Consider the following 25697-nt stretch of genomic DNA (forward strand, 5'->3'; position numbering starts at 1 on the left):
TTAAGAGTCTCCAACTTCTGCTGTTTGCCTCGCAATAGCAATCCATCAGGCTTCATAATTATTTTTAAAAGAAATTCTAAGCTGGAGATGTAGCTCAATGGTAGAGTGCTTGCCTTGCAAGTATGAGGTCCTAGGTTCAATCCCTGCCCCAGGGAGAAAAGATAATCATAGCTTCAAATACCCCATTTAGTTCACTCGTCAACTGCTCTAAGCCATAACTTACTGCCCACCAAGTGCAGATACACTTAGGCACAGTTGCTTCCTCTGTAGCGTGAATTGATAGCTGTGGTTAAAGCAAGTTTTGCTGGAGCCATCTCTCACTGATCTCTATAGGGGGTTCTCGTGAACAGACTCCAGAAGAGCTGTTCCCAGTCAGTAGACTCAATAGTCCAGTAAGAGTCATGTTTTGATAACAAAAGGAAAATATCCCCTCATGTACATGCATGTTAAAGGCAATGATTTTTAGTTGATTATATCATGAATAACATTTATTTCTGAACTCTATATTTTCTGATGTTTCTTCAATGAACATGTATTTGTTACTGAGAAAAAGGGGTTTGATAAAATGTTCCCTACAATTATTGCCTAAGTAGTCCATGTATGTCTTGTACCTAGATAGAAATCAGTTCCTAGGCCCCCTCACCTCAAATGATTAATATCTCTGATATTCAGGAAACTTAAAACTAATCAATAAAATGATTACTAGTTGAAATAACTCCTTGGTCATCTGACTGAGCCACTGGGGTGAGATGACAGTTGGAATTGTCACCCTTGGACCAGAGACTCTAGTAAGAGCTGGAACCCAACTGTCTTTATAGAAACCCTGTGCTTGGAGTCTGAAAGCACCAATGTAAACCCAGCTACAGTTATTTGATGATGCCACCCAGCATTCTCTGATCCTTTAAGCATGAAGAAAACATTTCCCTTTAAAAAGCACCTCTTAATTCAAGGCCAAGTTTGTAATGAAACATCTGTTAACAGTGGATTGGTGTTTTGACTCTTCAAAAACTATGAGCTACACTTGAGTTCTTACCATGTAAAGGCCAAATGGAAAAGAATACCACGGGTGTGGATGTGATTGATCACAGAAGTCAACCACACACTTCTATCCTGTGGCCCTCCCAAGTGGTTAACACTTCCAGCCGAGAGTTTCAAGGTCTGGCCTGGGTATTTCCTAGATTTGAGGCTAGCAAAATAATTGATTGCCTATTGTAGAAAGCATTTATTCACATTTCCTTCCCAGTTGGGTACAGAATATAAAAGTTATCTTTTCTTAAGATTTATTTTTATTTTATTTTGTGTGAGTGTTTTGCCTGTGTGTGTATGTGCAACACATGTATGTCTGGTGCCTATGAGAGCATCGGATCCCCCAGAACTAGAATTACAGACAGTTGTGAGCAGCTGTGTGGGTGCTGAGAACCAAACTCGTATCTTCTGCACTTCTGCAATACAGCAAGTACTCTTGACCACTGAGCCATCTCTTCGGCCCCAGAAACTGTATTAATAGGACAAAACTGGGCTGCAAAGTGACCAAATATTTTTTTTTTCAATCTAAAAGAAGAAAAAAGTTTTAGGCTAGAGAGATGGATCAGTGGCTGAGGGCACTTACTACTCTTGCAGAGGACCCGAGTTCAATTCCCAGTACTCATGTCACGTGGCTCACAACCCTCCTTACTCCAGCTCCAGGGACTCTGATGCCCTCTGTGGGCACCTGTGTTTATGCCCACATACCCATACACACATACACACACAAAATTTAAAAGTAAATCCTTGCTGGGTTGTAATGGTGCACACTTTAATCCCAGCACACAGGAGGCAGAGGTAGGTGGATCTCTGTGAATTCAAGGCCTGACCAGTCTACAGAGTGAGCTCTAGGATAGCCAGAGTTACACAGAGGAACCATGTCTCAAAAAAACAAAAGTAAATAAACAAATGCTTAATTTTTAAAAAGGTTTCTAATGTCTCAGTGTAGATATAAACAACCGTCTTATTAAATAAGAAACACAGAACCAATGTAAAAGAGAAAGCCAAGAGGTCAGAGCTCAGAGCTAAAATCTAACCCTTCCTCCTAGCTCCAAGAGGAAGTAGCTCTTTTTCGGAGAGGTAAGAGCACCGCAGGAGGGAGGGTAAGATTTTAGCTCTGAGCTCTGACCTCTTGGCTTTCTCTTTTACATTGGTTCTGTGTTTCTTATTTAATAAGACAGTTGGTTATATCTACATCTCAGTAGCCACATTGAAGATAAAAGTACAGAAAGTACCAAAAATGTCTACAGATGTCGAACGAAAAGTGGGAAAGCACTTGAGTGGCTAGAGAAAACGGGACTAGTGGGCAATTTGTAAGACTTTTATATTGAAGCATATCTTAAGTCTGAGAGATCTCTTTCAAGAATGACTCTTGTATTAACCTGCCGTGATATGCACTCAGGGAATGGAGATGGGGGGGGATCAGGAACTCAGAGTCATCCTGGGCTGCATGAGTCCCTGTCTCAAAACAAAATTTTAAGAAAGGAAAGAGTTTTGAGCTAGGAATAATGGAAGAGACCTATAATTCCAGTTCCAGCACTCAAGAGGCAGAGACAGGTGGATATCTGAGTTCAAGGCCGGCCTGGTCTACATAGTGAGTTCCAGGTTACTGTGAGATCCTGTCACACACATGGAAAAAAAAAAAGATAAACCACCCAATGAGGAATGGACTTTTGTGCCTGTGCCTATTAATTTAATCTTTCTGTCTGAGTGCTTGCTATAAAGGAAGATCCAGCTGTTACGTGATCTCTGATAGCTGGGTGTAGTGGGATGCACTTTTAGCCCAGCACTTGGGAGACAGAGGCAGTCAGAGCTCTGAGAGGAGTACTGCCAGCCTGGTCTACACAGTGAGTTCCAGGACAGCCGGAGCTACATAGAGAGACCCTGTCTCAAAAAACAAACAAAGCAGAAGAGAAGGATCACAGATATTTTATATTAAGCCCTTACATTTAATTTTTTTAATTGTCAATTATTAATATAATATGATATATTGATGTATATGTATGTATTCTGGAATACATATCCATTGCTGCACATATTTACCTGCTCTGACATTTTCTACTTACTGAATACCTATATGAATATCTCCTAGTCAGGAAAAACTCCTAGATTAAACAAATATAATTTGAAATGTATGTTGTATAAACTCTCCACTAATAAGACTTTCTGACCTAAAAATCTTGTTTTAGAAACTACATTGAACATAAGGCTAGTCACTGAACTTGAACAATCTTGACATGAAAATGGATTTTCGCCTGGCGGTGGTGGCTCACGCCTTTAATCCCAGCATTCGGGAGGCAGAGGCAGGCGGATCTCTGTGAGTTCGAGGCCAGCCAGGTCTACAGAGTGAGTTCCAGGAAAGGCACAAAACTACACAGAGAAACCCTGTCTCGAAAAAACAAAAAGAAAAAAGAAAAGAAAGTGGATTTTCCCATTTACCAGATAGAACTGGGGTAGTGTCACACAAATTCACATTTTCAATGTATTGTTTCTTGGTAGTCATCCATTGACTCTTGATGGATGGTTTCTGTTGAAGAAACCAAACGCCTGGATTCGAGGACACATAAAACTACTTGTTCTCAGTGCGATCAGCACAGCCTCTATTTTGCAGGCAGTATGGTGTCATCCGCTCTTGTCTATCTGGTGTGTTGTCAGGGGCATAAGCTAACACTGAAGTCAGAACAGTGAGCATCTACTCTATATCATCAGTTAGTAGTCACAGCTCACCTTATGCATCATTTTAATGTTGACACTAAAGCAAAAAGATGCTAATTGTTCATCTCAGTGGTTACCTTAAAAATATGTATTAAAATGGTATAATAAATTTTCCATAGGCCTACTTTGATATTCAGAAACACAGAGCACTTAACAAAAAACAAATTAACCACCATATTGTGATTCACACACAATCATCACCAGAGTCCCTTGCTTTCTTTGGAAGAATTCTGGAAAAATGACTCTGTGATACATGAATGCATTCAAAATCTTGACTGTTTAGCTCTTCTTCATATCTAAAACCTAATGCTAATATGCAGTCATTTAAAGGGGAGCAGGGCTCAGGAAGATTCCACATAAACAACAGAGCTAGTGCGTTCTTGTTGGGTTTTGTTGTTATTTGTTTGTTTGTTACCTTTCCCCATATGCCACTGCCTTCTGGGCTGGATTTCCAGGCAGTTCCCACGCCCACCTAGAGCTGTTTCTGAGGCTCCAACCCCTACTCTTTTGCTTGGCAGCAAACATTTGAAACTGCTAAGATGTCTCTGTAGCCCTGAAGCTGGGACTTAATCCTTGCTGGGTTTGTTTTATTTGCTATTACCTCAGAAATGCACTAAAGGTCAAGTAATTTAAAATTATTTTCTGTTAGTAAGTATAACAAACAAAAAAATCACCAACTGAAACACCTCTAGTGAGCATAAAATCACCAGCCAATTCAAAATGGCACTTGGAGAATGTGCACCCTTTCATTGTGAAAATGCCAAATCTCGAAATGGCACCCCGGCCGCAGCACCCTGGCCGCAGCTCTAATTCCCATCACAAGACGGAAATATTAGGTGGAGTTCGTCCTGCGTTCTGGGGTTATTATCCCATCATTATAACTGTAACCCTGCCATCATGAGCTCCTTAAATGTTGCTAATCCCTCTCTCTAGCCCCACTACATCTAAATGTTTACTCTTTCCTTTCAGGGTCCCATTTTATCCCGAAAGGAAGAAAATCACCTTCACATTCTTAAATGGTCTTACAGTTTTTATTGGCTTTGGCTATTGTCACTTTGAAAGCATAATTATCCTAAGTACCTAAAAATACCTTGTCTAGCTTAGCAGTTTTAGGGCATAACGCAATCAAAAACAGCATTTGTTCTCCTGTTCCTAAGTCAGTCTACAGCCACACTCCTTGTATAAACCACATAGCTACAGAAAGATGACGGCGTGTGCCCCGCCGCAAATTTTCCCGCCCTTTGCTACGAGGCGCTGTGTGCGCTAGCCCTTCCGTCGCTGTCCCCTGCGGCTCCGAGACCCACGGCTTCTCCTGTCTCCTTTTCTTTGGCTTCTTCACTTTCTCTCTCGGTTTTCATCTTTGCTTCCACCTTCTCTCCTGTCTCACCTAGAAAAATCAGCCAAAGGAGACAGTAAGAGACGCTTGCTTAGCAGTGTGTCCTGGCTAGTTCGATGCCACCTTGACACAAGCTAGAGTCATCTGGGAGGAGGGAGCCTCAGTTGAGAAAATGCGCCCATAAGATCTGTCTGTAGGGCATTTTCCTAATTAGGGATTGATGGGAGAGGGCCCAGTCCATTGTGGGTGGTGCCATCCCTAGACCGGTGGTCTTGGGTTCTATAAGAAAGCAGGCTGAGCAAGCCATGGGGAATAAGTCAGTAAGCAGCACCCCTCCACGGCCTCTACATCAGCTCCTGATGCAACATTCCCTAAGTGGATAAGAGTACCTGCTACACAAGTGTGAAGACCTGAGTTCAAATCCCCAGAGCCTACATAAAAAGCTGTGTACAGAAGAGCACATCTGTAATGCAGGAAAGACATGCGGCATGAGCCAGACAGAGTCATCATTCCCTTAGTTAGAACTAAGTCAGTAAGCTACAGATGGAGAGATTCTGCCTCACACAGAAGGTGGAGGGAGAGCAGTTGAGGAAGCTGCCTGATGCTGACCTCTGGCCTGCACACATGTGCACACCTGCACACACCCACATGGACGTGGACATCCAGGCAGATACTAATAATAAAATAAATTTTTAAAATTTTGACACAGCCTTTGCTTTAGAAACAATTTGCTGGGAGCTGAACTGAACCTTGAAGAGATGTGTTTCCCAAGTGTGGAAGTCTTTCATTTGGGTCAAGTGAAACTCGACCACCTGGGAGATACCTCAGGACCCCAGAGCTGGCCTCCAACCGGTTGGAGCCTGTGCAAGCAGTCGGACCCTCTGCTAGCCTTTTTTTAAAAAAATATTTATTTATTTATTTATTATGTATACAGAAGAGGGCACCAGATATCATTACAGATGGTTGTGAGCCACCGTGTGGTTGCTGGGAATTGAACTCAGGACCTTTGGAAGAGCAATCAATGCTCTTTTTTTTTTTTTTTTTTGGTTTTCCGAGACAGGGTTTCTCTTGTGTAGCTTTGCGCCTTTCCTGGATCTCACTTGGTAGCCCAGGCTAGCCTCGAACTCACAGAGATCCGCCTGCCTCTGCCTCCCGAGTGCTGGGATTAAAGGCGTGCGCCACCACCGCCCGGCGCAATCAATGCTCTTAACCTCTGAGCCATCTCTCCAGCCCCCTCAGCTAGCCTCCTTTACCTTCAATGCGTTGCTCCTCTTCATCGGTGTGAATTTCTCTGGCCATTTCCACATCTGGTGCTGTCTCTGCAGTTCCGGCCAGCTGCTCCCTGCTTCCAGCTGTTGCTTCGGGTTGAGATTCATGGGCGGCCCTGATCCCATCAGGAGTTTCACAGAGTGACTGGTTCATTCCAGGAGTTTGCACAAGTTGGCTTCTGTCTGGCGTTTGTGGTGTTTCGTTCTCTTTGAGAACGGTTTCTAGAAGTTGGGGCTGCTCGTCTTTGCACGGTGTTTCCCGAGGTTGCTGCTCTTCACTGCTTTCTGCAGCCTGACCCCCTTCTGCTACTTTGGGAGAGCTGTTCTCTTTGGGACTTGCTTCTAGAAGCTGGAACTGTTCGTCCTTCAAGGTCTCTTGAAGTTCCTTTTGTTCAACTTGTTCCACAGACTGATATCCTTCCACTATTTCTGCAGAGTTGTCCTCTTTGGGAATCGCTTCTACAATCTGGGGCTGTGCATTCTTTCCCGCTGCTTCTTCAGGTGGTGGCTCCTTAGCTGTTTCCAGAGGCAGAGTCTTCTCAGCTGTTTCTGGAAGCTCCGTCACTCCAGCAGTTTGTGGAATCTCAGTGTCCTCCCTCTCTCCTGGTGTCCTCGGAGGCTGACTCCTGGCTTCTATTCCTAGAGGCTCAGTCTCAGCTGTTCCTTGTAAAGACTGGGCCTCTGTCCTTGTCTCCACATCTTTCTTCGTTTCCTCCGTTTCCAGTGTTCCATCTTTGCCCTCTGGCTGAGGTAGCTCAGATTCTTCCCCTTGCACTGGAGGCTCAGTCTCCTTTGTGGGTCCTGTCTGGTCTGTGGCATCCTTTCTAGGGGCCTCATCATTTGCCAGAGACGGTGGGTGGCAGGATTTAACACCATTGGCGGTGGGCACCACTGAAGCCTTGGGCTTCTCTAATGGGGCATGGCCAGCCCTTTGTGCATTGTCGTAAAGGGCAGCTTCTCTTCCTGGTGTACGTGCTGTGGGTTGGGCCACGCAGAACTTGCTTTGTTCTCCAGTGGAAGGATCCTCATTTGCAGGTACTTTTTGAGCATTTAGTTGAAAAATAAGTAGAAAAGAGAGAACAGAGTTATTATTTAGCTATCTTGAGAAAGTTTATTGACATCAAGTAGATTTAATGGTTCAATCAAACCACAACCCTCACTCTAAGCCAAAGCCTTTAATATCATCAACCCAAATACCTCACCTTATACATTAGGGTCCTCAAACCCAGCTTTGTCCTGAGCATCCCGTCAAGACTTCTGTCCCATATTCTAATTCATCACAGCTCCTTTGTTTCTCTTGTTCTCGCCCTTTCTCCTCCTTAGCTGTCCCTGAGTGGTCCTTGGCCTTAGACTCAGAGCAGCCCTCAATGAAAAGGAAAGGCTCCACAACGGAAGCCCTCATAGTAAAGGCTAGCACCCTCGGACAGTAGTACAGGGACAGCTCAACCCGAGTTCCATCTCATGTTGGGGACAGGGAGCAGTGAAATTCAGAACGCTGGTTTTTGCCTTTAAAAAGCTAGCCACACAAAGAAAGAGCACCTCCTCCCTGCCTCTCTGTATTGGGTGTAGGAATGAGTTCCCTGTCTAGACTTGTGTCTACAGAATAAACCTTGTTGTTGCGTTCTGGACATCCAAGGTCTTTGGTGGTCTCTTTGGGGTCACAATCTGGGCATAACATAAGGACAAACAAAAGATTGGCGTTCGTGTTGGGTTGGTCAAACAAGGAGAAGCAAGGTCTGCTGTGTAGCACACAGCTCACAAAGCCAGGTTTTGGTGTTAGAGGTGATCACAGCTAAGTCAAAAGGAAGGAAAGGAAGGAAGAAGAGAAGGAAGAGAGGAAAAGCAAATCACAAAGGGAGGGGGGCCAGAAGAAAATACCCCCTAGAGTCAAAGTGGGTCTGCAGGTAATGTTTTCTTCTCTGTCCCTGTCCCACTTTAAAAGGTGTTTTTCTTACTTCCTTTTCTTTCCCAACCCCGGTTACATATGCACACGATCTAAAGACTTGTCCTGGCCATCACGGAAGTTAAGTAGCTCCGGTCTCCTCTTCTGGTTTCCCTTCTCTGGAGCAAATATTTTCAACCTTTCAGCTGTTGGGGGTGTTTGTTTGTTTGTTTGTTTGTTTGTTTGTTTGTTTGTTGACCGAAGCTGGCCTCCCACAGAGGATCCTCTGGCTTCACCCTCGCAATGCTGGGATTGTGAGTGTGACCCACCACACCCACCGGAAGAATGCTTTTCCCTAGGTACCTACATGAATTGACTTTACGATCTTTTGGCTTGGGGCATTTCAAGTAACTGCTACTGTGGAAGAAAAGGACCTTGTAGCTCATTTTTCTAACCTACTTCACCATCACCCCACCCCTTCCCATTGCACATTCTTATCTCCTTTCAAGTCAGTAACTGTGCACTAATAATCATTTAAAATAGTCACTCTGCCGTAATTTAGAGAACACAAAGTGAGAGCCATGTTTTCAATCTAACCTCAACAGACACTCTAACAAAAAGAAAAGAAAATTTTCCAATTAAACACATGGTGATAGATAAAGGCAGTTTCTGAGTAAACATGAAAAGCACAGACTCTGCCCTCATAAACACAGTAGGAAGAGATCCGGCAAGCACTGAACCATATGGAGCAGCTTCTTTGGAGTTCCCAAAGAATGCCCAGAGAAGTCTGGAGGCTTCGGGAAGAGTGGCTGGAGGCCAGGCTGCAGTGAGATCGTGGAGGAGCCTGTAGGTGGCGCTGATGAGCGCAGAGTGAAGCATGAATGCTGGGAACTGTGAACGGGGCTTTATTAACACGTTGACTAGGTATACACATTATGGGGAGCTCAGAAGTACTACCTGTGGTCAGAGGACACAAGACTCTGGGTTCAGTTCTCAGCACCAAAGTTAAAACACACACAAGTAATGTAGCACAGCCATCTCTCTCTTATTTTACCAGGAGAAAACAGTTGTTTAGAGAGATGTATAGATAAAATGTTCACTGTGGCTTTATTTGGGATAACTAGAAACTATAAGCTAAATTTTCATCATAAGGTGAATGGGCACACTGAGGTATATTCATACAATGGAATGCTGTACCAAGCATAGTGGCATACACCTGGAATCCCAACACTCAGGAGACAGAGGCAGGAGGATCACAAGTTTAAGGCCAGCCTGGTCTACATAATGAGTTCCAGGCCAGCCAGGGCTACACCATGGGACTTGACTCAAACAAACAAAGAAACAGAAAGCAATTTGTAAGTGCAACAACCTGACAATTCACCAATTTTCAAAACAATAATGCTGCATAAAAGGAGACAAATATATACTGTATAATCATTTCTGTTTGTTTATTGTATGTTTGTTTGGGACAGGGTTTCTCTTTGCAGCCCTGGCTGTCCTGGAACTCACTCTGTAGTCCAGGCTGGCTTCGAACTCCTAGTAATCTGCTTGCCTCTGCCTCCCAAGTGCTGGAGTTAAAGATGTGTGCCACCACCACTGCTGTGTGATCATGTTTTTATAAACTAGAAAGTTATTTCAACTTGCTCAACTGTGATAGAATGCAGAACAATGCAGGCCTGGACCTGGGACAGGAGCAGAGAATTCCAAGAGGCATGAGGAAAGGTTTGGAGAAATGGAAACAGTCATGATCTGAATTGCTGATTCACATGGGTGCATCTGTGGGTACACACTGTGCAAAGCTTGCTCAAATGTCACAGTAAACATGTGCATGATATGTTATCAACATATCAAGATGTTCTCCCAATCTAATTTTAACATAGTAAAAAATGTGGGAAAAAACTGAACACAGGAGTGGGCAGGTCAGATATGGATTTTGAGAAGCCTCCTTTCTAGAGATAGGGGCTTAGTTCAGTACCCCAGGTCCCCAGATAGGAGAGATAAAAGCTGGATGCAGTGATGGGAAGAGGGAGAGTCTTGGGTACCACTGGTGAATCACGTTGATCCTGGAGACAGAAAATATGGGTAAGGGTTTGCGTTAAGAGGGAGACATGCATGGTTTTGCTGGAGGCATGTGGTAGAGACAGACGTAGGTTGTACATAGAGAGGCAGAGTGGGGGGGGGGGGCAGCCAGACCTTGACCAGAAATGCATGTTGCCTGTGTCTGGAAAAAGGCACTTTTGGCATAAAGGCAAAATGAGGATAGGTGTAGGGGTGTGTGTGTGTGTGTGTGTGTGTGTGTGTGTGTGTGTGTGTGTGTTGTGAGGGGGCAGTGATAAAAACAAAGACAGAGAAATCATATGTCTCTCCACCTTGCTCTACAGACCGAGTGTGACTCTTACAGGAAGGTCTAGAGTGATCAGGTACAGGCTGTCAGTGTTAAGGGCTCAAATGACCAAACTGAGAGAGGTCTCTCTTCATCTCCCTTCCCTACCTCATTCATCATGAATGAAACTTTCAAAACACCAGCAAGAAAGTGAGCATAATGAAAGTGCTTTCCCAGGACCACAGGGAAATCCATCATGTTAAAGCATCTTTCCCAGGACCACAGGGAAATCCATTCTGATAAAGCATCTTTCCCAGGACCACAGGGAAATCCATCATGTTAAAGCATCTTTCCCAGGACCACAGGGAAATCCATCATGTTAAAGCATCTTTCCCAGGACCACAGGGAAATCCACTCTGATAAAGCATCTTTCCCAGGACCACAGGGAAATCCACTCTGATAAAGCAGCCCCTTTTGCTCCGACACAGGCTGTCCTGGTAGTAACTGCCTTCAGAGTTAACACGGAAGTGTGTTACTGTATTAGTCACAGATGCTTGCCCAGTGATATTTCCTGATGAAATAGTTACTATAGTGATCAGTACTGTCAGTAAGATGAAGCAAGCCATGTTCACCCACTGCTGGGAACCACAGAAAAATGAAGTAGGAATTCAGCTGGTTATGGCAAAAGCTAATATCCGGAAGAAGCCAAGGGCATTTCCAGAGGACAAAGCCAAGCCTCAAGGAAGTCTTGGTGATATTGGCTCTTGAATATTAGCCATTTTCCTGCAATGAATTTCTTGAGTGCTGTTGTAGCTTCTTCATTTCTAGAACAATGTGTTGATCATTCACTGGACACAGTTTCCCCTATGCTATTGGAATATTTGGAGAACCTACCCCAACTCTGCTAAAGGCAGCAACACAGCCAGACCCCCAGTTTCAAGCCTCTCTAGAACTATCGTCATTAGCAACATCCGGCCAGAACCTTCTCAGGACGAAAGTATCTTACCTGAGAAACTTCCCAGACTTTTTAAGAACAGACCATCTGTCAGAGACGGTAAAGATTTACACTGCCCAGGCCAGGCGGATGTGCTAATTAAGCTTAACTTTCTCCTTTTCCAAATCTAGTTCCAGATCTCCTTTTAACAATTGCTAGATGCATCTAGCTGTGACTCAGGCTGCCCAGCCACCAAGTGCACTCCTTCGCCCAGCCAGAAAACAGCAGCTGCCATGATAGCTTGGACAGATAAGGAACCAAAGGAAAATAAGGCAGTTTTATTTTCACTCGTCACTGTCAGACTCTTAACACTTTACTTAACCACTTCTAAGAACATAGTTTGAGCACACAAAATCCCCCTTGCTTAGACATTAACTGAATTTAGCCCTTAGTTGATACATTTCCCCATTAGTCACTTCCCTTTGGGGTTGCAGATGATGTCTGGCAATTACTGCTCTTTTGTGTGGATCTTATTGTCCCTCCTTTTGACCCTGAGGGAATTCAAGCCTGGTGACCTTGTCTTAGCCAGAGCATTGCTATTGCATGGGTATATAACTGTAAACCTCAGAGACTTGAGGACAACATTTACTGAAAACTAGACGGAGAACTAGAAGAACAAGATGGAAGATGAGGAAGAGCCAGGTGGGGAAGAACGAGATGAGAAAGGAGGAGATGGGAAAGGAGCTAAGATGAAAAAGAACTAGATGGATGAGAACCTAAATGGGGCAGGACTAGATGAAGGAATTGAGATAGCACTTAGAGGGAACAGGAGAAAAACGTAGAGAGAAATCAGGCAAGAAAGGAGCTACATAAGAGAGCAGAATAGAAGCTGTGTGGAGAGAGAACCGACTCAGAAGAGTAAAGTGAACGGACTAAAGAGTTTCATGTATGTAGATTCATTTCATATCATCTAAGATTAGATTATCAGCTGGTTGTAGATTCTTCCATAGACCCTGGGAGAAGGCTATCGAGGGGCTGGACCTCAATAGTCCCGTTAACCCACCTATGCCTGCTGGGTGCATTCCCAAAGTTCACCCTTTGTGGGAGCCCACAGAGGTTTCCTAGTGAGATCTGAGCTTGCTTTACCCAGCAGGACTGCATAAGAGGATGACTGGACCACAGGCCTGAGTACCAGGTGTTTGGAAGGGTCTATACTTGGCTGTATTGAGCAAGCAGGAGGTCTTTTGCCCTTGGCATTGTTATAAAAAGCCCTTTTGAATACAGCTCTGTGTCAGCGGGTACTGAGCCAGGTCCTCCCGAAGGATCCTGTGTTTCTGTCTTCTTCTTGTCGGCTAGGTCTCTCTTTCTATCTAATGTTTTCTTGTTCCTCTCTCCTTGAGAGTACCCAGGGTAAGGTGGTGGTAGGACCCCACAATCCTTCCAAAGTGGAAAACTGGAGGGTAGGTGTTGACATGCCTAAAACACAGGCACAGGTTTTTATAGAGAATTTTGTTTTGTTTTTCAAGACAGGGTTTCTTTGTGTAGTGCTAGCTGTCCTGGAACTACCTCTGTAGACCAGGCTGGCCTCGAACTCACAGAGATCCACCTCTGGGATTAAAGGCGTGTGCCACACCACCCCCCCCCCAGTTTATATAGGATTTTAACAGCAAATACATTTCACAAGAAGTTAAATGTATAAGACTAGAGTCAGTTTGCTAAATAGGATTAACAGTAGCACCTGATAATCTACAGTAGAAGGTGAGGGTTAGGTAATCTAGACAATATCTGATTTAAATCAGCATACCTCTCCTAAGAACCTAATGAGCTTAAAATATGTGTTCTTTTTTATTAGTTAAATTTGTTATTTGACAATGGGCAACAGAAAGAATGAACTGCCCCATAAGAAGGCTTTGGTACACAGGCCCCTAAACACTGTGAGTTGTCAATACTGACCTACAAAAGTGTCTCATTCTCATGGTGGGCTTTAAAGCATCATCAGTGATGGATAATGAAACCACGGTCACAACAGCAGCAATATGATCAGACTTGACTGACTTCAAAAAGTGCCACTGGTAACTGCCTTTTTTGCTGTTGTTGTTGTTGTTGTTGTTTTTGTTTTTCAAGACAGAGTTTCTCTGTGTAGCTTTGGAGCCTGCCCTGGAACTCACTCTGTCGACCAGGCTGGCCTCGAACTCAAAGAGATCTACCTGCCTCTGCCTCCAGAGTGCTGGGACTAAAGGCGTGCACCACCACCGCCCAGTACCACTGGTAACTTTCATACAAAAAAAAAAGTTTCCATGCTGTAGAGATGGCTCCGAGGTTAGAGCATGTGCTACTCTTCAGGAGGACCAGTTTGATTCCCAGCACCCACATCAGGTGTCTCCTGTCACTCCAGCTCCAGCGAATCAGACACCTCTGGCCCCTACAGGCACCTACACCCATGTGCACATTCCAACACATAGTACACACACATACACATAATTGAAAATAACAAAAATGATTTTAAAAATAAAAATGTTTCATTCTACTTTTGGCATCAATTTCATTTTCCATCAAGTATTTATCAATGTCTGTCATAGGCAGGCTCTGGACTGGGCATAGGGATTGTAGCAGGCCGCAAGGAAGGGCTCTTCCCTGCTACCTTAGGGCTTATTGTCTGTAGGAAAATTCAAGTAATACCTACCTCCGCATCAACTACAACTTGGTACTTCTACAGTTCCTCAAACCCAAGCATCTCTAAACACATGAACCCCCTCCTCAAAGTAGACAAGGTAGAGCACGCCCTCTAGCACCCTAACTTGCAGGCAGTGAAGTACTTTTATTTTGGTCCACAAACAGGAGCCAGCCTGTTGCCTAGTCTATATCATTATGTAATAAGTGCTGAGGACGGACGCACTGATTCCACCCAAAGCGGTTTAAGGATGTGTCTGTTTTCTGAGCCCATCTGTTTCATCAAATCTTGCCCTGCTCTGGGCCTAATCCTTTGATGCTCATTATCTCTGACTCTGTTATAAACTGACAAATTTGTTTCGACAGCTGAACCAACAGAACCTTTGTTGCAAGCACCGTTGTGATAGGCACACAAAGAAACCAAATACCAGGCCACATTACTGGTAGGACTGGAACCAGAGCTAACATACCTGAAATCCACATTATGGTGCAGGCTATTCAATCAAGCTCACTGCTCTGATCAGAAATGAAAAGTTTCTACCCAGCAAGGAGAAACACTCAGGTCAATATTTCCTCTGCTGTGCCAGGCAGGATGCCGAGGGCCTCAGTCAATCTTGGTTGTTCTCCACAGCATCCCGAGGAAGTGCTCTTGGTGCGTTCTGTGCTGCTTCTGTGGAGGCTCTAGGTTCTTAGAACTTTTGCTTTAATTCTTCTGCTGAGAAGCCCTCCCTCTTCTGATCACAGCACCTTTCATCTGTCTCATAAGCATAGCCACTAAAATCTACTCTTAGGCGACTTTGGAAAACAGTGGTGCCACAGCATGAACCTGCCCAACAGAGTGGTCCAGCACACTCGTTTTCTTTCCTTGCCATCTTCCCAGACCTATTCTACATCAGGGAGCTATTCTGAATGGTTTTACCCATCCCCCATCACAGTGTGTGAATGCACTGTTCTGCTACCATGACTCCAATTCCAACCCCAGCGTGTGATTTTGTCTATCTACCAGTAGATGTTAATAGGGTCCTCATTTTGAGCAGAGGTGAACTTAAACAATATTTCACGTAATTGAACTTCAAATGTACAGTAGGCTGCAAGAACTTATTATAGAGATTCAGCTGTATATTAAAGCTATACCTAAAAAAGTCAAGGCGTTTTTCTAGAGGAAGCCATTTATCAAGGAATATTTGATGTTATTCAGTTGTTCATGTATCAGCTGTCTTCTGCTATGAATTTCTTGTGTCCCCATGTACTACTAGGCATATGGCAAACAGTTAAGCTTCTCAGACCTACTGCTGATCCACTAAGTAACTAACACCCCTATAGAGCCTAGGAGACAGGCAGGCTGTAGATGCATAGCCTTGTTTTTTGTGCAAATGAAGCTCAGACCATCCCCCTGCCTTCAGGCCTAGCAGCATTGCAGAGCTAATGGCTGAGGACAAGAGGGCTTTTTGCATAACCAGGTGCAGTAAAGACTGGAACAGGATTCCCAGCCAGAGCAGAGTCAAGTGGCTGGGAGACAAAGAACAAGGCAGTTTCTGTAGATGGTAGACAGAGCTGCATGACTGGAGAGAAGAGAAGAAGGCAGAGTTTCTCAGAGTCAGGAGTAAGGAGCAAGGAAGGAAAGATGGAGGATGAAGAACAGAGGACGAAGATGAGGTCAAGCGCACAGGAGCTTAGTTAGGTCTATGTCAGGGCAGTGGGCACAGAGAGGAGCCGAATGTGAGGGTGGAGCTGAAGCTGTATAGATAGAGTTTTGTCCTAGAGAAATAAAGTAAATGGACAAAAGAGCGTGGTGTACGTAGATTTCTTTCCCTCAGATAACCCCCTGCCGGACATAGCATTTTCCCCAGGACCCTGGGAAAATTCCATTACAAATTAACTAAAAAAGACCTACAGAGGTTAAATTTAAAAATCAATGTTTTCTAACTACCTGAATTTCTGTTAAAAATTCTTTTTGACCACCATAAAGTAGATGATTTTTTTTGTAGTTGTTTGGTCAAATAACCAAACCTTCTGAGGTCACTGAGGCACATGGGAGACATTCATTCATACTTATTACATGCATATGTCAATACCACATTCCAGTACTTCTATTAAAAAAATTATGACCCAGTCCTACCAACACTTACACACACCAGATCTCACACATGTGAGTTTTGATGCTTTTAAATGAATATTGCTAAGGTTTTGAGTAAACCCCCCAGGGGCTGTGATACCCTTTCAAATTTGATGTGAAACTGACTGGCTATGAGTTTGGACAAGCCAGCCTTGAGGAAGCTTGGCGTCATGCTACACAATCAAGCTTTGTTATACTGTTTGCCTTTTCTACAAGCCTGAGAGACAGTCACCACAGGCCAACACTCCCCCAGCCTAGTGTGGCCTGAGCTACTTTTTATTTCCTGTTGTTTCTTGGATCCTCATTCTTCTGCTTTTCTGCGTCCTCTTATTGTCACAGATCCCTGTCCATTCACTGTACTCTCAATAGTTGTTGACTCCACTTTTCCTACATATAAGGTCATGATATGGTCAGAAGTTTCTGCAGGCCTGGGGCTAGACTGCAGGTGAACTGGAGGCTGACAGCTAAGTTAAAAAGCGTGAACTATAATACTGCCAGTACAAGACAAGTTGCTCATCCCCACATAGCTTCAGTTTTCAGGCTGTGTTTGGTACTGATGTTTGCTTTAAAATGAAGCTGGAATCAAGCAGTTGTCCCCTTTCCTGCGCCTTGCCTTTTCTCCTCATGTTTTGATGTGGCTGCCTAAATGTCTGAAAGCTTTCTGTCGTGAAAGATTTGACGCTGAGGCTGTACACTTATGCTACTGTCGTGGAGTTTTTAGGCAGTTTCCTATCGAAGTTATAAACCTGTACCCCCTCTGACCTAGCAGCGCCACTTCCGAGAAACCTGCAGATATGCTTGCACACATTCAAAATGATGTGTGCACAAAGGAATTCACCTCAGCTTGGTTACGACAGGAAAGGCTGGAGACAGATCAAATGTCCCTCAGCAGGGGACTGGTCAAATAAGCCACACAACAGATTATTTTGCTGGTATAGAAGTGAGAACAATGTCTCCATAGAGTTAGGCTAGAAAAAATACAGAACAGTGGGTAGAGGACACTATGTTTTACAAATAAAGACAGGGAAAGCAATTTGCAATGCATTTAAAAAACAAAAACAAAAAACACAAAAAAACAAAAAAAACTCTCAGCTCAGGGTGATGGTATACATTTAGAATCCCAGAATCCAAAATGCTGAGGCAGGGGGTTCGCCAACCTGACCACATAGTATGATCCTGTCTCAAAATACCAAAAATGAGGGACTGAATGGTTTTGCACCAGATGAAGTCCTAGAGCTGAAAGAAGTGGACAGAAGCCCTCATCCCCAATCCAGAAGAAATCTCCAATTGATAACCACCTGCAGATGAAGATCTAGTTTTCTCCAAGGGAGACTTACTGAAGCAACAAACTACTCTTACGTTTAGGCCGCTTGCACAGCAGTAGACGGCCAACAGAAAATGAACTCAACGGCATCTTTGGAGGTTCTTGTCTCACAGTGTCCCATCAGGCTTTTGGATTGTTGTTGCTGTTGTTTTCTTTTCTTTCTTTTTTACTTTGTTTTATTTTTTATTTATATTTTATTCATATTTTTCTTCTCTCTTTTTACCCTACAGACCCTTTGCATAGGTATTATGGCTTCCAGTTTAGTGTTTTTACAGGATTCTGAGTGTGCGAACACTTGAGTGGGGCTCTGCATCTGTATCTATTTCTAGTGCCTTTTCTTAGGCTCTTCTCCTTCTCTTTGTTTTGTCCTGTTCTGATGCGTTAGTTTTTATTTTATCTTACTATAGTATGTTTTATTTTATTATTATCCCTCAGAAGAATGCTTGTTTTCTAATGAGAGATAGAAACGGGGTGAATCTAGATTAGAGGGAGTAGGGAGGAACTGGGAGGAGTAGGGAAGGGGAAACCATAATCAGGATATAATGTGTGAGAAAAAAATCTATTTTCAATAAAAGGAAAAATACCAAAATGAAAAATAAAAACAAAACTCAAGGGAAAAATATACAAAAACAAGCAAGCAGTTGAAAACAAAACCAAACAAACAAACACAAGAAAACCTTCCTGTGTAGGGATGGCACACCTGTAATCTCAACCCCTGGAGGGCTGAGGCAGGAGGTCTGCCAGGTTTGAGGGCAGGGTGACCTATGCGGTGAATTCAAGGCCAGCCTGAGCTACAGAGTGAGAACTTAAAACAAAACATACCAACAACAAAGCAACCAAACTAATAAACGCTGGTGACCGAAAAGCCGGTGCTGAGGGGAGGCAACACTTTTCATACATACCTTTTTCAAAAACTTCACATTTTGAGCCACGTATCTGCATTTCCTATATTTTATCTAAAGTAGCCATATGTAATACCTAGGTCTATGCCAAAGACATTCTGAGCATTCAAAACTCAATCCAGAGACTTCTAGCACGTGAAAAAAAAATCCCATTCATATAGTATCTGTACAGAAGAAAAACACTATACAAATTAATGTTAATTTTAGTGATGCTCTTCAAAACAATGCAACATAATCTGGTTAAGACTGAATTCAGTCTTAACTTTCGTTGTGTGAAAATATTGGTTGAAGTCTGGACTATGCCCTTTACAAAGGCCATTCTCCTACCATGTAAAATTCAAATCTGCCTGATTGCCTAGGGAACAGGCTTCAAGCAGCTAGTGAAATTCAGGTTAAAATAAACTGACAATTGTAGCATCACTGGAAATGTACACATTAACCCAGCAATGAATTTGCCGATAATTCCCATCTATTTCTTTTGTCCACATTGGTGCTTAACTGTAAACTCTAAGGATGAAGAATCCTGGCAGAAAAGGGTGCCATTTATATCAGGAAAGAATGGGGCAGGCATTACTCGTGTGTCAGCATGGAGACAGGCTGGGGAAGAGGGTGGAGAGACCTGTGGAGACACTGAAGCCTATGAAGTGGATACAGGCTCTCTGTTCGAGCTCCATCAGGTCAGAAATGGCTGTAATGCTTAGAATTTGCTCCCACAAAATTAAGAAATTCTAACTTCAACCTATTTGTCTTTCTTCCCCAAACAAAAGCCTCTTTCCTCACACTTTTCAGGGCTCTGAGTAAAAATGCCAGTGCTACTGTAACAATCAGGCCCTGTTCTAAGCTTGGAGCAGCCAGAGGCCGGTCTCTTCCCGTGTTCCCAAGGCATACACCTGCAGCATTGGCTTTAGAAGTGATGGAAAAACCTGGGGTAGGCAGGGAACTCACATCTGCTGAGTCAGAGCAAATATCCCCCCACCCCACTCCCACCCCCACCCCCCCACCCCCCACCCCCCACCTCCCACCATTAGTGGAACACGTTATGTTCCTATGCTGCCTATTATCTGTCTATCCAGTGTCAGCCGGCTGATTGACATTTGAGCCTAAAAAATAGGTTTTCTGGGTCCTGGAAAACAGCTCAGTAAAGTGCCAGGCAAGCGTAAGAAGCTCAGCTCAGACCCCCTCAAGCATCTAGAAGATGGCAGGCACCTATAATCCCAGCACTGAGTGGCCAGAGACAGGCAGACCTCTGAGGCTCACTGGCTGGCCAGCCTAGCCCAGTGATCTTCAGGTTCAGCTAAGAACTGTCTCAAAACAAAGAGGTGGGAAGTTGAGGGACAACTCAGCAGTGAAGAGCCCAAGTTCAGAGCTCTGTTCCCAGCACCTACGTGAGCGGCTCACCACCACCTGATCCAGCGCTGCAGGTGCTACACTCACGTGCACGTGTAGCTTTCTAACAAAGTCTTTAAAATTAAAAATATTTAAAAATGTCCTCTGAATATTCCTATTTCCCTGGCTCTTATTTGAGGATTATAATAGATGTTTTATTTGTGCAATATATTTATATTGTGTGCCCCAAATCACTCTAAATACCCAAGAGGTATGTGGTCACTTGCCATGGAAATATAATACTAGTGTGTTATTAATATTGACATGTAATATTAATACATTATATAATATACTAGTATACAATATAAATGATATGACATTTGTATAACAGTGATATATCTAATTTATATATATAATATTACATATTATAATATGTGATATGTTATATAATATTTACATAACACTCAGGCATGAGAATAAGTACTTCTTAGTGTTTTTGTTTGTTGTTTCCAAAGTGACCATATGCCTAATGGAGGTCCAGAATGATCTGAGGCAAAACCATTTAATTACAGTTAGCACAAACTGGTTGAAGCCCGGGTGTCCAAAGCCGCATTTCAACTCTTGACAGCCCTGCCTTGTAAATTATTTACCCATCTCTGTAAAGTAGAAATAAGCATAATGCCTAGTTACGGCATTGTTGTGAGGATTAAATGAAGTAACCCATTCAACAGATAATTACTAACAGCAAGCTTAAAGAATTTTTTTATTGTCTACATGTAAGTACATAACATAATGGGGGGTTTTCTCCTCCCTGCTTCCCCCAGTTTTTTGAGACATGGTTTCTCTGTGTAGCCCTGGTTGTATCTGCAGACCAGGATAGCTTGAACTGATCTGCTTGCCTCTGCTAGGATAAAAGGCATGTGTTACCATGCCTAGCTCATGATGAGGTTTTCTCTTTGATTTTAAATTAGTAGTGTGTGTGTGTGTGTGTGTGTGTGTGTGTGTGTGTGTGTGTGTGTGTGTTTGTGTGTGTGTGTGTGTGTGATGGGGGTGTTGGCTGTACCTATCACACATGTACAGAGGTCAGAGGACAACTCTGTGGCTCAGCTATCTCCTGAGCCTTTTCACGGTTCTGGGCATGGCACACAGGCCGGGTCCTTAAGTTTGTGAGGCATCTGCTTTCCCCACTGAGACATCTCACCAGCACCATGATCTTTCAATAGACTTATCTTGATTCTTTGTCTTCTTTTTTATGTGCAAAACCACCCACATCTACTCTCTTGGCAAACGAATATATAATATTGTTAACTATTGTCTTTATGATGTCTATATCTCTGGATTTATCTCACTCCATAACTGAAGCTCTGTCCCCTTTGACCTACATTCTTCCATCCCTCCTTCTACCCCTGCCACTCAAAACCAACATTCTACTCTCATTTCTCTGCAAGATAGGGCTTTCATACTCCTAGGCAGCACTCATGAATGAAATTATCATTTGTGATGTTCAATAAAAAATAAATCAGAGGCAAAACCCAATATGAGTTCATCTCATCTGTTACTGGAGACTGTGCAGAAGGCTCAAAGGTCCCAAGAACAATATACTGCTTGCAAATTGAGCACTTGGGAGGTCTTGGTCAGAATTTGATGGCACTTCCTAGATTGTCAAATGTGACTTCTTTAGGACACCTCCCAGGGAGGCTGGAGAGCAGCTCGGTGATTTAGAACACTGGCTACTCTTACAGAGGACCCAGGTTTCATTCCCAGCACCAGCGTGGTGGCTCCTGACTGACCGTCACAGTTTTCCAGTTCTAGGGACTCCAGTGCTCTCTTCTGACCTCCTCGGGCACTGCCTGCACATGCGAAACACTCACACCATAAGACAAAACAAACACATTTTAAAAACCTAAATGCCTCCCAAATGAGCTGCTGATAAAACAATCTGTTGAATTTTGTTTCCTTATTTCACTGCAGTAAGGCAAAAATACTGCTTTGATAGTTTGTTCTTAGAAGCTGTCCTGGTTAGGTTTTTTGTTTTTGTTTGTTGGTTTTTTTTGTTTGTTTTGTCAACTTGACACAAGGTAGAGTCATTTGGGAAAAGGGAACCTCAATTGAGAAAATGCCCCAACAGATTGGCCTGTGGGCTAGCCTGTGGAACATTTTCTTGGTTGCAGATGTGGGTAGGTCTAGCTCACTGTGATCAGTTCCACCCCTGGGCAGGTGCTCCTGGATTCTATAAGAAAGTGGGATGAGCAAGCCATGGGGAGCAAGCCAGTGAGTGTCATCCCTCATGGCTTCTGTCTCAGCTCCTGCCTCCAGGTTCCTGCCCTGACTACCCTCAGTGAGGAAGTGTGATCTGAGAATTGTAAGCTGAAATAAACTCTTTGTTTCCCAAATTCCTTTTGGTCATGATGCTTATCACAGCAGTAAGAACCTTAAGTGAAGCAGTAGTGTTCCACAGTGTAAGTGAAAGGTACAGTATTTACAAGATTTGGGAGATCTGAACCTGGGCATGGTGATGGAACAGACAGATCTTTTGAGTTCCAGGCCAGCCAGGGCTGTATAGTGAGACCTTGTATCAAAAAAAAAAAAAAAAAAAAAAAGCCACCCCAAAATAATACTGTCTTGGGGATCTGATTTAAGAGTACTCTTACAATAGAACCTGATTGGAATTGTGCAAAGTTTCTGACATAATCATTTAGGAATGGAAAGAAGGAGGTGAGAGTTTGGTAGTCTTTCATAGTCTCTTGCCATTCTAGACTAATGGCCATTCCCTTTATAATCCTGTACTTCTGCCAACTGGAACAGTTGGCCAGTCCGAAGTTTCATGTTTGGCTTTATTTTTCACCAAGAGCCTATTACATACTAAACATTGTTAGGCACTGGAGCATGTGGTTAATGAGTGCATATGACAGGCATTTAATAAACTTGGAATATTTTTATCTAAAAGCACAATACACCAGCTTGGGTTGTATCTAGGATTTAAAGAAATTTTAAGCTGTAGAGAGAGGAATGAATTATTTATAAGGCCTCCAAGATCACAAAGTTGAAATGCTGAACATACAATAGTATTCGATTACAAGAGTATTGTACCATGAAGGCTCAGAAGCAATACACCTGTTGGTTGATTTGGTATGTTTTGAGCAATTTATGCCATATCTTAATCAATTTTCTATACACTTCAACTTGTTGGCAAGTGTTTAACATTTCTTCCAGAACAACATTTATGAAAACTTGCAACCAAAGAAAGCAAGGGTAAAAAAAAAACGAGTTTAACTCATATGAATTGTTAATACAGTGATCAAATGTCTTCTACATGAGAGAAGCAAAGCACCCATTCTATTGATTTGCCACTCCTTGAGTTACATTCCTGGGGTGTGTGTGTGCTGGGCGTTGAGCCCAAGGCCTTGGGCATGCTGCCCACATGCTGCACCACTGAGCTACACCCACTCTGACAAAATACTCTGCTTTTTAACCCAAGTTAGCACTAAGAGTGAATGAGGGCTGGAGAGATGGCTCAGCGGTTAAGAGCACCGACTGCTCTTCCAGAGGTCCTGCGTTCAATTCCCAGCAACCACATGGTGGCTCACGGCCATCTGTGATGAGATCTGGTGCCCTCTTCTGTATACATAAAAAAAAAAAAAAAAAAAAAAAAAAAAAAAAAAAAGAGTGAATGAGAGAAGCTGTGATAATACCATCTCCTGAAAGCATCGGTTTTTCTTACGTTCTCACGAGGACACCAGTAAGGAATTACCATTGGAACAGATGCAAAAATCCATCTGGGTTATAAAATGAGACATGAAACATGAAAGCAACTTCTAAGTGCACTGACCTCAGTGGAGCCTGTTGGGATGTGAGGGGTTCTGAACTCCTAGGGGAAAGAGTCAGCAGGCACTGTGCATTAGGCGCACTTTCCATTTCTTCACGGTTAAGGGATCTCAGTCATTTGCGCATACGGTTTTAAGTTTTGTCTGCTTCCTCACTTTCTGCTTATCTACAGAAATCTCGATGGTCACACAGCACAACATTAACAGTAACAGGGTTCTGAGTGGGACATACGGGCTGAGTTCTGAAGTGGCTTGCATGATAATCTTGTGTTCTCTGCCACAAAACAAAACAATCCAAAACCACTGCTACTGCAGTAACACAGGATGCTAACACCGGTGAAAAGGAATTAAAAGAAAAAATTCCCCCTAAAGTGAACCTTGATGAAGACTATAAGCTACTTGAAGAATCCACTTAACTGTCAATGTCCAAAATGCTAGCAATTTATAATCTAGGAAGTGGGCTAGCTGTGAAACCCAGTCACTCCCGAGTTCATTCATCTCCATCTATTATTTCTGCAATATTTATCACTGTCAGAATGACCTTAATAACTTGTCTCACGTGCTCATGTTCCAATTCCAGCTTCCGTGATTTACATGAGCAGCTCCAGCATCTGCGTACAGTAAGTAGAAGATTAAAATGTGCTCGCAGAATTTCTTTACAACAGTGAGTGGTGACTACCTTTCATCACACACATATGCCTTGAGAATATATTAATTGGGGACAGGGGAAAGCGTATGTGACCTCCTTAAAACTTCTGGAGGGATCTAGTGCATGGAGGGGATGCACAGTGTGTTCTCTGCATGTCGTCATCCGACGATGCTGACCTGTCCGTGGGAGAGCAAAATAGAACTCTGAATGAGACATTTCTCATCTGCACGGTGAAGGGAATGTGGCGGCTAGCTCAATTAGTAATTTAGAGCCAAGTACCCTCACCGGGTAACGCATCACCCAGCTTTTGGCCCCGAGTCCTGCAACAGGTGCACCCGGATGGACACACTTCAGTCCCTCCTCCGGGAAGGAGCTTGCCCCCTGCTGGCGAGGTTGAGCCAGGGTTGCACACAGAATCCCCCAGCCGGAGTGTGTGCGGTGTGGGACCCTTGCTCACCTCCGCTGCGGAACCTGCTGCTGTCGCCCGTCTTGTTGAGGGCGCTGCTGGAGCAGCCCATCGCGCAGAAGTGCAGTCGCCTGGCCCAGCCTCACGCGAGTGTCGGTCGCCGGGCTTGGATGCGATGCTCACCGCAAACCCTGCCGCTGAAGTTTCTCCCGACTGTGGGATCTTGCTGCCCAAGAGTTCAAGGCGCACGCGCAGCGGGGCCCTGGGTACCCCGTGCGCACCTGGAGGGGCGAGCGAGAAACAGGTGGCCGGAACCAGAGAGGGCAGAGTGCCAGACAGCTGGACGACCAGCAGGCAAGAGAGAGCAGGGACAACTGAAACCAAGGAACCAGCTGGACAGGAGGCGGAGGGTGCCGGGAAGGGAAAGGGGGAAAGGAGATGAGATGAGGGACGAGAGCGAAGCACTGGGAGGGATGGGGTGAAAAATCGTCCTAAATAGCCAGGGAGGGGAGGCGGCGGCTGCAGCCAGAGGCTATTGATTGGTAGACTAGATGTGCGATGACAGTCTTATCCTCTTACATAACTCCAACACAGTTACCACAAGGAAGTTCACCATCGGATACCCAACTGTTAGACCTGCCCTCCACGGTCAGCTTCAGGCTCTCCCATCCAGAACTGCACCTGTGACTTTGGTGCCTTGCTTCTTTTCGGTTTGCTGTGATCTGGAGCGGTTCTCCTAATCCTGCATTGCCTTTTAATTAATTAAGAAATTTTTATTTTTCATTTGTTTCTTATTTGTGACAGGGTCCCTACATAGTCCTGGCTGTCCTGGAACTTGCTATGTAGACCAGGCTGGCCTCACAGAGATCCACCTGGTGCTGCCTCCCAGGTGCTGGGATTAAAGGCGTGCGCCACCACAGCCCGGCCTCTATGTGGGTACAGGGAACCTAACCTGGGTTGTGTGGAAGAACAACTTAAGCAAGTGTCCATAAGTGCTGA

The 25697-nt window shown here is 43.9% G+C and overlaps 1 protein-coding gene across 1 annotated transcript; it reads right to left on the minus strand.

The window, feature by feature from the left end:
* Nucleotides 1-4755: 4755 nt before the first annotated feature.
* Erich5 (glutamate rich 5) lies at nt 4756-25269 on the minus strand. The gene is made up of 3 exons (XM_015996372.3): nt 24750-25269; nt 6328-7380; nt 4756-5125 (listed from the first exon to the last, which is right to left on the minus strand). The coding sequence occupies exons 1-3, from the start codon at nt 24808-24810 to the stop codon at nt 4983-4985; spliced, it is 1257 nt and encodes a 418-aa protein (XP_015851858.3). The 5' UTR covers nt 24811-25269; the 3' UTR covers nt 4756-4982.
* Between the last annotated feature and the right edge of the window lie 428 nt (nt 25270-25697).

Source organism: Peromyscus maniculatus, chromosome 20, assembly GCF_049852395.1.
Source record: "Peromyscus maniculatus bairdii isolate BWxNUB_F1_BW_parent chromosome 20, HU_Pman_BW_mat_3.1, whole genome shotgun sequence".
Lineage (NCBI taxonomy): Eukaryota > Metazoa > Chordata > Mammalia > Rodentia > Cricetidae > Peromyscus > Peromyscus maniculatus.

Coding starts and splice junctions, on each gene's coding strand:
- Erich5 (XM_015996372.3), bottom strand. CDS start 24,810: ATGGGCTGCTCCAGCAGCGCCCTCAACAAGACGGGCGACAGCAGCAGG. Junction 7,381..24,749: donor CAGCAGGTTCCGCAGCGGAG/GTGAGCAAGGGT, acceptor ATGCTCAAAAAG/TACCTGCAAATGAGGATCCT. Junction 5,126..6,327: donor AGAGGAGCAACGCATTGAAG/GTAAAGGAGGCT, acceptor TGATTTTTCTAG/GTGAGACAGGAGAGAAGGTG.